Genomic DNA, 13,203 nt, shown 5'->3' with positions numbered 1-13,203 from the left:
CGCATTTATTTATTCTATAATGCACGTGCAAAAAAATGTATATGTACAATGGAAGTTGGAGAAAGACCCATGGGGAAGGGGCAGGTTATGGTTAAATGGGCAATAGGTCATAGACCACAACAATAAATGTAGTTAAGAAACATCAAAAAGATGGATTTTTTTGTTGTTACTTCTCTGTACTTGTGTTGTCTCTGTGATAATAATTGGGCTGTATCACATTATGCATGGATTTATTTATTTAATTTGTTAAGCAACTGTGAGATAAGCATTTCATTTGTTATGTCCAATGTGGTTGCTTGGTTGTTTTTATTATTATTATTAGTAGTAGTAGTAGTATAAAATTAATGATAAAAATTCAATTTATTTATGGGCATCTTTCAGGACACTCGACCTGACAGATGCAACAATAATAAAACAACAATATATCAGGACAGGAGTTGAACAATATGCGGTTAAAAGCTACAGGAAAAGTAAAAGTTTAACAGTGATCACACAATAACTAAGAAATAAGACTTTTTTTTTTGCATTTTCACAAATACAATAAAGGTACCTCAAACTTGGATTTCAGACAGCGTTGTGACTTTACCTAACATTTCTAACATGCTTTTGCAACAGTAAGAGGTGCAAAAAAAGGCTTAACAACGTGAGTTACTTTTCCCTTAACTCCCCCGTAACCGCTGAATCGGAAACTAACTTCCCCACGTCACCATTGATTTGAAAACAACTGATCAGAAGTCAGCGTGCATACTCTGGTTTTACGACTGACCGCGAGGGGAAGCTTTCCACAAAAAACCGACTCAAAGTCAGTTTAGTGGCGAAACACCAGCGGGTGCATTTATTGTCACGGGATGCGCTTCCTCCAAAAAAGAGGCCAAAAGTAAACAGATATCGAGGTAGTAACGTTAGCTAACGGCAGCAGGCATGAGGAAACACAGCCAGCTAACACTAACCCGCACCTGAATATCAACGCCTGTCCCGTCGAAACAAACGCTGATTTATTTCTGGAGACATTCAACAAAAGGAAAAAAGGTGAGTAGAAGTTTGACGATAACTGGGGAGCTTTTGTTTGTTTCTGTGGTTGGTCACTAGCAGACACCAGCGAGCTAACTAAAAGCTAACGTTAGCTGACGTCCACACACATCAGGCCAGAAGAAAAGGAAGAAAACAGCCGTTTTATTATCGTTTTTTTTAACCTCTTAACGGCAGTCTATGATCGTAAAATATCCTCGTTATATCATAAATTCCACTATCAATGTTTAATCTTGTAGCTTTGGTCACGCTAACCTTACAGTATATTAGCTAACTTTATCATCAAGTCAAAACTCATCGATAAAATGCCCATATAGTGATGTGAAACTTGATACTATCCACTTGTGCTATATTGGATTACATTAATATCACATGTGGTAAGTATTAAATTAGTGATGCAGCTTAAATTTACGCCTTTTTTGCTCGTAAAATTGCATAACAAATGTCAATATCTTCTAAACTTAGATTACTTTTAGGGGTGAAAATCACCAGAGGCCCCTACCATACGATATTATCACGATACTTAAGTAACGATGCAATATTATTGCGATTTAAATCGTGTTGTGATGTGCTGACTATTGCCATATATTGCAACTTATACTTATTGCCCTTTTAAACTGCAAATTAATGTAAATATTTGGTATCTGTATTATCTGATAAAGTAAATATATCAGTCGTTACATCTCATTTTTATTGCAGTAACATGTCTTTACTGGACTGAAAAAGCAATTAATTATATTATTCTAGTAGATTACCAAAAGTTTAACTTGTATTTGTGGTATGATAATTTATATAATAAAGAATAGAGACTCTGCGTCTGTGTGAAAATACAGCATTGTCGTGATACTATGCTATATTAATATTTTTCCCTCACCCCTATTTTTGTTGGCAACCACTTTACAGCAATTTCCCTTGGGGTAACTGTGTAATACCATATATCGTGGTACCCTGAAACCGTGATATTTACAGAGACGGTTATGATACCGTGACAATCTTGTGAATTGCAACCCTAGCTGCAACAAACAATTATTTTTATTACACAGTGCATAAATCTGCCAGTTATTTCCTCAATTACTCGCCATGTCAACAAATTTCAGAAAACAAGTGAAACACGTGCATCACAATTCCAAAGAGCCCAAAGTGACATATTTAAATTCCTTTAGATATCTGACTAATAGTCTTAAACCTGAAGATATTCTGTTAACTATCATTTATGACAAAGTTATGTAGCAAATTTCCACGTTTCACAAGGTGAAATGACTGATTTACAAGTAAGTTTGCAATAAAAGGACTAATCATTTCATTTCTAAGCTCCAGACGAGATGATATGAGTCACAAGTTCATGTTATACAAAGCGTCCGTCAGTTGATTTTTCTTTTCAGAGCTCTTTTTTCAGGAAGTATATTCATGTATGAAAGTCTGGTTTATTCCAAAGTGCACCGAGCATTCGGGTCTTCACTGTCCCAACATGAACCCGTCTGACTGCATTCCAGGTTCAGCTACAGTGCACTCCTCAGTTCATGTGGGGTTAGACAGGCCTGTGAACAGTCTCAGATCTGAGTGTATTTCAGGTCAGGAAGCCTTGTTTTTATATTGAAAATGCTGTTTGAGTGTCTGCCTTTTTATCTTTAATTTAAGGATTTAAAGACCAGCTCACCTACTTATTTGTAATTCCTTCTTTTAATTTCTCTTCAGACAAGATGGAGATGCTGTGTTTTCGGTTACCGGGCCACGGGGACACGACCTTGAAGCACCTGAACTCGCTGAGGTCCCGCCAGCACTTCTGTGACATCACCATTGTGGCCAGCAACAACCAGACGTTCAGGGGTCATAAGGTGGTGCTGGCGGCCTGCTCACCCTTCTTAAGGGACCAGTTCCTCCTCAACCCTTCCCCCAAGCTTCAGGTAGGCCAATGTCAACACAAACACACCTGTCAACTCTGTCAGCGTGTCTCAGTGCTCAACAGTGCGTCTTTATGTTGTTTGTTTCACATTTTTACACAGGTGTCGATGCTGTACAGCTCCACAGTGGTTTGTGATCTGCTTCAGTCTTGTTACACTGGCATCCTGCAGTTTAATCCAGAGGAGATTGTCAACTACCTGACCGCCGCCAGCTACCTGCAGATGGAGCATATAGTGGAGCGCTGCAGAGGAGCTCTGAAGAAGTATGTGCAGCTTAAAAACCCCAGTCCACCAAAGGTCAGTAATCCACAACAGTCATTTTAAATGGTTGTCCTCATAACATACGTGTTTTGTTCAGCGATGGAGAAATGTTTACCCCTCTTTGATTCTGTGGATCTTTCTGAAGTAAATTGGTCATAAATTATAGACTGTCTGGGGAAAAAAATATTTTTTACATTTTCTACATCACAGTCTCATCATGTTCAACGCTTGCAGCAATGCAGTTTTTTAAAATAAGATTTAAGCAATCTCATGTTTCCTTGCGTCCTCCTTACCTCCCTGTAGGTGACTCCAGAGGAGAGCCAGTCTCGAGCGTTGATCGTCAGCGGTAGTGTTTATTCCGTTGCATCTCCTCCCACCAGCCGACCCTCTCCGGGGCATCCACACAGCCCTGCAGTGCGCTCAGTGGAGGAGAACAGCGGCGACATGCCTGCTCAGGGCAGCAGTCAGCACCAGGATGGAAGCCCCATGCTGGATGATCCATGCATTAAGGTTTGTGTGTATGAATGTGAGAGACCTTTTTAATCCACATTGAATTTACAAAACTACAATATTCATGTCATAATAATAAAAAAAGTTACTTTTAAAGAATTTTAAAAGCATGATGTAAACAGTGAAAATAAGATTACAACAAGAATAGTACAACACAGAATAAAACAGTACGTGAAGTATAAAGAGTGAAAAAAATAATCCCCCACCAGCATGAAAATGACTAAGATAAAAGTGAATTTTAAGAGGAGACTAAAAACACACTATAGAGTTGTAGTACAAGAATTAATTGAATAAATAACATTGGTTAAAAGTGTTGGGTTACCTTAAGTTTGGGTTACCTGAAGAATATGCTGCTTTTTCCACACCGTTTCTTTCTGGTGCTGGTGGCCAGCTGTTTACAGTCCTGTAGCGTTCTCCCCAAATTTTGATCTGCATATATATCTGTTTTTAGATATTTTATATACTGAACAAACCTTTCACAACACACTTTTCTCATTTCTGCTACAGGTTAATGGATCAGACGAGGAGGAGGAGACCAGACAGGAGGACTACGATGTGTTCAGAGTGTACATCTCCGAAGAGGAGCAGGCAAAAAGAAACGAGGAGGAGAGAGGAGCTCCATCTGACGGACCTCAAGATGTGTGTTTTCCAGAGACAGAAGGAGTTGTGATTGGAGGAGAAGGCGGCGAATATGACTTGAATCCCGCAGAAGAAGGTCTCAGTACCGGGGTACTTTCAGTTGACGAGCTGCGTGCTTTCAGACGCAGGTTGACGGACGCTAAAATTGGCCCAGGCAGGGGGAGGGGCAGGGGGCGGGGCTTTAAGAGGAGAAGGTGGGTGTCGTCACAGGAGAAAAGAGCTCCAGGCTTGTCTCAGCACCAGGATCTGTGGTACCTGTCGACTGCTGGGATGGGAGGCAGTTTCGGTTTGGACTACAGCCAAGAAGGACTAAAGACAGGAAGTTATGTCCCAGTCGAGCTCCCGCAGTTGGACTTCAGCATGGGCGACGCTCAGGGAGAAAAAGTGTCGCCACTGGGTGCTAACAGTTTGGCCCAGTACGCCCTGGAGGAGTCTGGTGCTGGCGAGGGGAGTTCAGGGATGACGACTGTCGGAACAAACGAGGGGGGGGATGAGTCTGTCGCCGTGGTGGGATCCACCTCCAGCGTCGCCGGGCCTGTCATCTGCGAGCACTGCGGCATGACGTTCCCCTCAGCCCACTCCCTCGCCATCCACTCCCGCTCCACTCACCTGCTGTACGCCTGCCCCTGCTGCGGCAAACACTTCCACCACTCCGCCAACCTCACTCGACACATGGCCGTGCACCGAGGTGTCGGCAAAACCCACCAGTGCCCCCTGTGCTACAAGACGTTCACCCAAAAGTCCACACTGATAGACCACATGAACCTCCACAGCGGCGAGCGACCACACCGCTGCGCGTACTGCCACGCTCGCTTTGCTCACAAGCCCGCCTTACGACGCCACCTGAAGGAGCAACACGGAAAAACCACGGGGCAGAACTCCCTGCACGAGCAGGAGGAGAGAGAGAGAGCTGGAGGACGAATAAGAGAGGAGGAGCAGGAATGTCCTGTCACTGAACAAGTGTCATAGACCGTTAGAGACGGTCTGAACGTCTCTGCAGGTCAGTCTGAGGCGCGTTGGTCATGTGGATAATAAGCGCCAAGTGCTGGAAGCTGACTGCGAGGCCTTTTTCAAATGTCAGACTGTGAAAACAAAAGCTTTTTCACATGAAGTGTGTTCCAAATTTGCATAAAAATAAGAAATGGATATGAGTAAAGAGACTGTCGCCCACCCTCTTGCACTAAGACAAGAGGCCTTTTTCACAGTAGACATTTTGACTTGTCATAGTAAAGGGCTGATCACGCCGAGAAACATCGCGCCAGGCTCAACTGCTCCAAAAATGCCATCTGGGAGAACAGCTTGGAGCGCCTGTGGAGCAGGTCTGCACATAAAGTAGCCAAAAGTGACACTGACGAGTGGTGCGACTCTGCACCTTGAGCTGAAAAGTTGAAAATATTTAAAGAGAACGGAGAAAAGAAAGGAGCGTCCAACAGGCACGCTGTATCACGGGGAAACAATGGTTTTGCTGGCGGCTCTTTTTTAGCAACGTGTCTCGGTGTGATCGGCCCTTAAGAGAGACACAGGTTTAATTGACAACATTAGCGATGGCTCCGTCGTATTGAAGTGGTCCAGCAAAGCTTAACAGACACTAGAAGACCTTGAGATTCCTGACATCCTCTCTCTTCAAAAGACAGTATGAGTTTTTAGTCTCATTTTATCCTGATCCTGGTGTGAAGTTATATGCCAAACTCCCTTTTAAACATTTGACTATTTAACAAAACACATTAACACTAGAAACACAAGATAAAAGGCTTCATATCACAGCAGTATTTTTGTCAAGCCGCCATCAATAAAGATGAACCGTATTAATGTAGAGTCAACATTTTGGATTTGGTTGTCTTAACTCACCACCAGCCTCTGTTGGTTAGCTGGAGGACACTGTTGAAATGAAAGGTAAACCGTTTCAAAGATTTTGTGTTATAATAAATGCTGGTTGGAGGATCAGACAAACGCCCAATTAAACAGACGTGTTCATGCACAACTTCACTAGTTTCTCTTCATTTTCCAAAATCCAAGAGCACTGAGACTTGTTCACGTTCTTGTGCGTCACCAGTCTCCTCCATTTTTACCGTCTAACTGGTTTGCTGCTTTTTTGTTTGGCGCTGTAGAGAGCACAGATATTGGTTGTTGACAAAGTTAATGCTACTGAGCTTCATTATTAGCATTAGCCAAAACTAAAAACTTCCTTTTGTCGGAAAGACGAGACAAGACGACACTGCACCAACTGATGTAAAACTCATGAATTTATTCCAACACTGGAAATTTGTCCACAATGTGAACTTGCTTGAAGTGGTTTTGTGTGAGGCCTGCGTAAGTCTTGACAGTTTGCCAGCATGCAAAACATAAGGACCCTGAAACTGAAGCAGTGAACTGGAACTCATTATTTTTTTATTACTGACACCTGTTACTTTCCTTGCTGTGACAAGTCAAAATGTCCTCGGTGGTTTTCATGTCTTCAAGAATAGTTTTTCGTTTGACTCAGAACTGTAAAGCTGAATAAATGTAATACACGTTCAGTATGATGACCGGTCACAGTTCACAGAAAAGATGTAAATCAGTGTAAATAAAAGATTTGCAAGTTTCCTGTCAGTTACATGAAAACATTCAAACGTATAAAATACTGATGGTGTTGTCCTCACTGAGGCTGAGTGGCATCTCTGTTACTTTTGTTGAGCCTGTTCAGACTGTTGTTTAAAACTTCTGAAGTTAAATAGTTAATTCCTCTGTTGCAAAACATTCAGAAAACACATGTTGAAAGTGGGATGATTTTGCGTTTATTAGACAGGACAGCTGAATTGGGGAGAGAGACAGGATGACATGCAGCAAAAGGGCCTAGGTTGGAGTTGAACCTGCGGCCGCTGCAGCGAGGACGTAGCCTTTGTACATGGGGCTCCCGCTCTACCAGGTGAGCTCCTGGGTGTCCCTTGAAAGTGGAATTTTGAAGGATTCACTGTTACTTTACTCCGGCTTCTGTGTGATCGATTGCAGTTCAAGTGTTAGAAAATTGGTCTCAGGTCTTCCGTGCCTTTTTGTTAATAAACATATGATTACACACACCTCACAATATGGTCTCTTAGGCCTTCATTGATCAGTAATTTTGCACTCTGACTGTAACTCATTGATATAAAGATCATGGAAATTTCACTCCAGTTAACATTGTATGAATACTTTTTTATTAAGCTCCACCAAACAGAATCTCACGAGCTGCACAAAGCATCAAATACCAACCATGTGGGGCAAAGTGATCTAATCCAAAAGAAAACAGATGATTTTATATTTATGTTTCAACACAGACATTAAGCAGCCGTCGCCAAAACAAAAACATGAAAAACTATCTGGCAAAAGAAAACAAATCATTTGAGGAAATCTTCACTGTACACGACCTGATTCCTCTTATCCCTGTAGGAGCCTTTGGTGCTGTTCTGCACAGCTGTGAGAGAAGAGAGACATTGTTGAACGTTAATCCACGCTGTGCAGACTCACGCAGAGACACAGTCTGATCATCGTCTAAACAAACAATACGAGCGTCTTGTTTACCCAGTGAAGCCCAGACTGATTTGCCGGTGGCGGCATCCAGCATGGGCTGCTTCCTGGCGATGCTGACTTTGATGTGAACGTCTCCCACCGTGGCTCCGTTCAACTGTGAGACACAAACAGCGAGGTGAGTTAAAAGTGGTCGTCTGCTCCTTGTAAAGACTACAGGAGCAGGGAATCCCCACAACCTCAGGGTGTCTAAACTAAAAGAATGACTAGATCTCATAAATATTTAATGACTGTAGGTGGACATCCAGGGATCACAAGACTTCACCTGAGAAGTGGAGAAACAGATCAAGTCTGCCTGACTGACTCTCCCTCCTCAGGTGGAATCACTTCAGTCTAATCAGCCGCATTAAATATTGCTCTCCCCCCTTTAGTCTGTCTTTTTCAACTCTGCTAAACTGTGTGCGTCCTGTGAGTTGAATTCCTCATTTGATAGGCATTTAACTTTGTTTACCTCACAATGCATACTTTTTCCATTGACATTTTGAAGTCATATTTATATTTCTTTTCTATATTTCTCTCTGCAGAGCTAAAACCACACATGAAAAAGCACAAGAAAACCACCAACAAGTGAAAAGAAAATAACTTTTGTCAGCTTTTGAACTCAAAACTTGCACTCTTGTCTCCTCTGTGGTTTTAGGAGTATATACGTATATGAATGAATTAATGAATGAATATTTTATTTACGTGTCTGGTCATTTGTATGACCCATCCCGCATGGGATTATTCAGACACATTAACTGAAAGTACAATAACATCATCAAGTAAACATGAACCACCTCCAGATAAAACACTCCAGGATGTAAGACACAACAAAATATATACTGACCAAATATATATACATGCATACATGCATGCATGATAACACAAACCTCGGCTACAGCCTGGTCTGCAGACTCCATCTTCTCAAAAGTGATAAACGCGCAACTAGAGAAAAAGAAAAATTGCAATCACAGCCTGATCAAGAACAGGAGCAGGAGGGGACAGTGTGGTCAATGTAATAAGACAGCAAAACATTTATTACAGTAAGGCTGCACAATATGAGGAAAATGTGATAATACTGAATATTGCAGTAACAATATTATGATTTAACATAATTTAGTATATTTGTTAAGTACAAAAAAGATGGTTACATTAAAAAATGAAAGAAAATGACTTCCAATATTCATTTGCTGAACAAAGTGAACACTACTGAACATTAAAAGCAGCCATAAAAAATAATTATAGTCACATTTTAACCCTTTAAAACCTGAGCAGATTAGCTTGAATTCTTTCAAAATAATGGTAATGAAGGCAATGAGCATCTTAAAAAAAATAGAAAAAAGTGGAAGAAATATAACTAAAAATTAGCAAATAAATAAGATAAAATAAAAACAGAGGGAAAAAAGCAAAAACAAACAAACAAGGGAATAAACTGGAAAAAATGTGCTAAAAATAATAATTCTGTAAAATATTTTTCAAAATATAATTAAGAGAATTATGTAGGGGTTTTTTTTTAGACATTTTTCTTTGCTTTTTTAAAAATAATTTTCTAAATCTACTCATTTCTTGCAGTATTCTGAACACTTCTTGTCAAATTGCTCATTGCCTTTTCCCAATATGCTCAGTTTTCAAAGGTTTAAATATCTGTGAAGGCGTCTGAACGCAGCACAAGAAAAGTGAAGTCGCTCCAGGTTTCAAAAGGGTTAAAGTGCAGTTTTCTACTAATACTCTGAACTAACTCAAAAACATCACAATGGTGATTAAAAAAATATTATATATTGTGCAGCCCCACCAGTAGGTAGAGATTACCGTCATACGAATACAGAGTTGTTGAATGGATCCATACTTGCGTGGGTTGTCCATGGAGAGATCGATGATGTTTCCATGTTGAGAGAAAGCAGAGCGCAGGTTGTCCTCGACGAGCCCGGAGCCGTAAACATACACCGTGTTCCCCTTTCGGACCCCTCTCCGCTCCGGATATGAATCTGAGCCTGAGAATAAAAACATGGGCGAAAAATCCTTTATGTTTCCCAACACTTCACAACCAGCACCACACGACAGCTATAACGTCACTCTGCACAGAATTATTTCAATGTACATTAAAAACCTATCTTTTTTACTCTGGATTTTATGTAGTGTATTACTATCATAATTTTATGATTTTTTGATGTTTTTGTTTCTTCAATCAAACTGAAAAACACTTTGAATTCCATTTGATTTGTTTGAAAGGTGCCATATAAATAAAATAATTTTATTTATATGGCACCTTTCAAGCTCAGTTAATCAAATTTTATTAAAATTTGATTAACTGAACTGTGATTACTATTTCAAGAGAATGCATTTCTGTCCTCCCTAAGGATGGATTTTTCTTTTGTCGGTTACTCACGTCTGAACGGTCCGTCTCTGTCTCTGTCCCGCTCCCTGTCACGGTCTCTATCCCTGTCTCTGCTTCGGTCTCTGTCTCTTTCTCTGTCCCGCTCCCTGTCTCTGTCTCTGTCCCTGCCTCTGTCTCTATCTCTGTCTCTGTCTCTATCCCTATCTCGGTCTCTATCTCTGTCTCTGTCCCGCTCTCTATCCAGCTCTCTGTCGCGGTCTCTGTCTCTGTCCATTTCACGGCTGCTTGACATGCCGCCTCCGTCCTCCTCGTCTCGGTATCGGTCGCTTGAACTGACAAAGCTGCAGGTGGCAAACAGGTGAAATTATGTTACAACCACAGATACACACTAACAGTGTATTACACGGGTTGTTTTGCTTATTCATCATTGTTTTTGAGACGTTACCTCTCATACAGAGACTTCCTTTGGGCCCTTTTCCCAGACTAGGAGAAGCACAAACATGACAACATCAGAATGAGCTGTGATTTTGTTTTCTGTTCCAGTGCTTGAATCTCTATAGCAATTTTCAGACCTTGTAATATGCAAGTGTGCATAATATGGCATCTGTGCCTTTTCAACGCTGTCACTAAGAGTCAACTTTAACAGAAATTCTACTAAAAGGAATTTAACTCTGAGTAAAAAACACTAACTTGAAAGTCTTGTCAATCACCAGAGCAGGACATTATATCATTAATTGTCCAATAATATTCAGAATTTATGGACTTACACAAGAAATAAGTCTCTAAAACATAATATAGGAGACACCAATAACCTCCTTGTTTTCCTTAATCATGTTTTTTTTGTCGTCTGTACCTCAGGTTGTTCTTCATCTGTGGAGACACTCCTTTGAAATGGTAAGAAAGCAGGAACTGGGCCTTTCTCAGGGTCCTGTGGCAGATGAAGAGCAACAATATTAAAAAATGAACAAACAAAACAGTTGAACATCAGTGCAGTCTAAGGAAGGAGAGCTCACCTTGAGTTTAATTTCCAGCATTCGAGAGCGTTTAAAGCCCGAGTTCTTGTTCTCTGATTTGATGGCGCTGATGGCACCCGACTTGATCAGCATCTTTGCTTGCTCCGTCGCAGTTGCAGTGTCAACGACAGGCTGGTCCGACAGAGCTGTTACGAAATAAAAGTTTAAAAAGTATACCCAGTGTTGAGGTAAATTAAGGATGTGTAAAGTAAAATACATGCTGCTTTTACAGAAATAAAAATGGGGCCTCCAGATAGCCTGAATATTTAACATGGGTCAATTTGAGTAAGTATACAGGTATTCAAATAGGCATGCAAATCATAAATATTTTGTCTACTGAGATCAGTGATGTGTTTGTAGGAGTACAGAAGTACGTTTATTATTGACCTTTACTATTGTGTTTACTCTTGACATTGTGTTTTGATCGCTCTTTTTAAAAAAAGCACGCACATCCAGACAATAAACACTAGGTGCTGGACTAGAGACCATTCAAGAGACAAAAAAACCCCAAAACACACACATTCGACTATAATCCCATAAATATTTAACTAAATTACCATCGAGCTTCATGATCAGTCTGATGCATGTTTTTCATGTCTTTCATTTTGTCTTTTTCAGTCCTTGTGAACAGAATATATTTGTACATATGATCAGAGTCTCAGCAGGTCACATTGCATAAATTAAAGTGAGTCAGTGAATGAATTTAATTAAACACGCTGGCGATGCTGATGGGGAATAAACACAAGGTTTATTGTAGTAAAGTAAGAGAGGACAAATGCTGAAGTACCCGTATTACTTTGAAATGGACTCAAATGCACTTACTCCGTTTTAAGCCACTCTGGTTTGTCTGGTTGGTTGAACTCTGCTTCTTCAAGGCAAGCAGTGCCTTTTTCTGAAAGGTAGTGAGGGAAAAAGAGTTAAGCGCTAAAATAATAATAAGGGAGAGGTTGTTATTTATGAAGGGAGGGGTTGGTGCAAAGATATTTTTAAGCACAAGGGAGGAAGCAATGGTTTTTAAAATACATATATATATATATATATATATATATATATATATATATATATATATATATATATATATATATATATATATTTGGCTTAGAGGATGGGTATTTTTTAGAAGCATGTTTTCTTTTAGAAATCTCCAAAATCGCATAATTTATCATCACCAGAAACTTAGAGGTATAGTTGTTCATAGTGAAGGGAAGGTCATGCATTTTCCCCCAGTAACTCGGGGAGGCTCAATGAAAAACGTGTGGCTCTAGGTTGGGTCATGAAATATTACAAAACAAAAACTCAAGTCACACCCCAGCCACTTCCATAGTCCGATAAATAAATAAAACACACATTTCAAACTTGTACTCAACATAATTCACCCCATAACTACAGTAAGACAACACGTGCCACTAAAACAGATGAGGAATTGTTGCAAATTCACACCAGTCTCACATTGTATAGGCTACCATGATGTTATGACAACAGCGAGCTTCTGTTTATTTACCTTTTTCTTGAGTTTAGCGTATTTCTTTTGCAGAGCCTCCTCTTCCTCCGTCAGGGAGCTTGGAAACACCACCATGGTGGCAACAGCTACAATACAGACAATTGCATAAACAGCTGTTAACAAATACAGCAGGTGCACTAACACAAAATAGACACTTACAAATTATTTATTTTCGTAGTTCACAGCTGCTAGCCGCTAAGCTACTGAGGTTTCAGTCAGAAACCAAAAAACGACTTCCTTCCGGTAATATATATGTAGTTTGCTATTTAGGACCATATAAAAGACAAACTACCATCCTGCTAGAATAATAAATCAAGCTTAGTTTCTTAAAACTATTTTATATAACAGTTATTATCTTTAATTTAATTCATTCGCTCACCAAATTCAAACGGGGGTGGCCAGACAAAAACACAGACGCGTAAATATGACGTAAGACTGCTCGTGCTGTATAGTTTTTTTTTTTGTTTTTTTTTTTAGTTTTTTTCAACAAAC

At 40.2% G+C, this 13,203-nt stretch overlaps 2 protein-coding genes across 2 annotated transcripts; one reads left to right on the top strand and one right to left on the bottom strand.

Annotated features, from left to right (window-relative positions):
• The first annotated feature begins 699 nt into the window (after nt 1-699).
• On the top strand, nt 700-7,404 carry LOC121957724 (uncharacterized). Its single transcript, XM_042506469.2, has 5 exons — nt 700-1,029; nt 2,725-2,933; nt 3,033-3,227; nt 3,495-3,701; nt 4,209-7,404. The coding sequence occupies exons 2-5, from the start codon at nt 2,730-2,732 to the stop codon at nt 5,307-5,309; spliced, it is 1,707 nt and encodes a 568-aa protein (XP_042362403.1). The 5' UTR covers nt 700-1,029; nt 2,725-2,729; the 3' UTR covers nt 5,310-7,404.
• An 86-nt stretch (nt 7,405-7,490) lies between these two features.
• On the bottom strand, nt 7,491-13,155 carry nelfe (negative elongation factor complex member E). Its single transcript, XM_042506471.2, has 11 exons — nt 13,091-13,155; nt 12,712-12,797; nt 12,033-12,102; nt 11,211-11,356; nt 11,051-11,125; nt 10,643-10,680; nt 10,249-10,538; nt 9,709-9,853; nt 8,753-8,807; nt 7,878-7,980; nt 7,491-7,770 (listed from the first exon to the last, which is right to left on the bottom strand). The coding sequence occupies exons 2-11, from the start codon at nt 12,784-12,786 to the stop codon at nt 7,694-7,696; spliced, it is 1,074 nt and encodes a 357-aa protein (XP_042362405.1). The 5' UTR covers nt 12,787-12,797; nt 13,091-13,155; the 3' UTR covers nt 7,491-7,693.
• Nucleotides 13,156-13,203: the final 48 nt, after the last annotated feature.

The sequence above is a fragment of the Plectropomus leopardus genome, chromosome 17, assembly GCF_026936395.1.
Source record: "Plectropomus leopardus strain MGB_pleo_1.0 chromosome 17, ASM2693639v1, whole genome shotgun sequence".
In the NCBI taxonomy this organism is placed as follows: domain Eukaryota; kingdom Metazoa; phylum Chordata; class Actinopteri; order Perciformes; family Serranidae; genus Plectropomus; species Plectropomus leopardus.
Note: the sequence above shows the minus strand (reverse complement) of the source record. Positions and strands in the feature narration are given on the sequence as shown.

Excerpts from the sequence above, each read along its gene's own strand:
- LOC121957724 (XM_042506469.2), top strand. The coding sequence starts at position 2,730 with ATGGAGATGCTGTGTTTTCGGTTACCGGGCCACGGGGACACGACCTTG. Across the intron at positions 2,934-3,032 it reads ACCCTTCCCCCAAGCTTCAG|GTGTCGATGCTGTACAGCTC; the intron begins GTAGGCCAATGT and ends ATTTTTACACAG. Across the intron at positions 3,702-4,208 it reads TGGATGATCCATGCATTAAG|GTTAATGGATCAGACGAGGA; the intron begins GTTTGTGTGTAT and ends TTTCTGCTACAG.
- nelfe (XM_042506471.2), bottom strand. The coding sequence starts at position 12,786 with ATGGTGGTGTTTCCAAGCTCCCTGACGGAGGAAGAGGAGGCTCTGCAA. Across the intron at positions 12,103-12,711 it reads ACGCTAAACTCAAGAAAAAG|AAAAAGGCACTGCTTGCCTT; the intron begins GTAAATAAACAG and ends ACTACCTTTCAG. Across the intron at positions 8,808-9,708 it reads TCCATGGACAACCCACGCAA|TTGCGCGTTTATCACTTTTG; the intron begins GTATGGATCCAT and ends CTTTTTCTCTAG.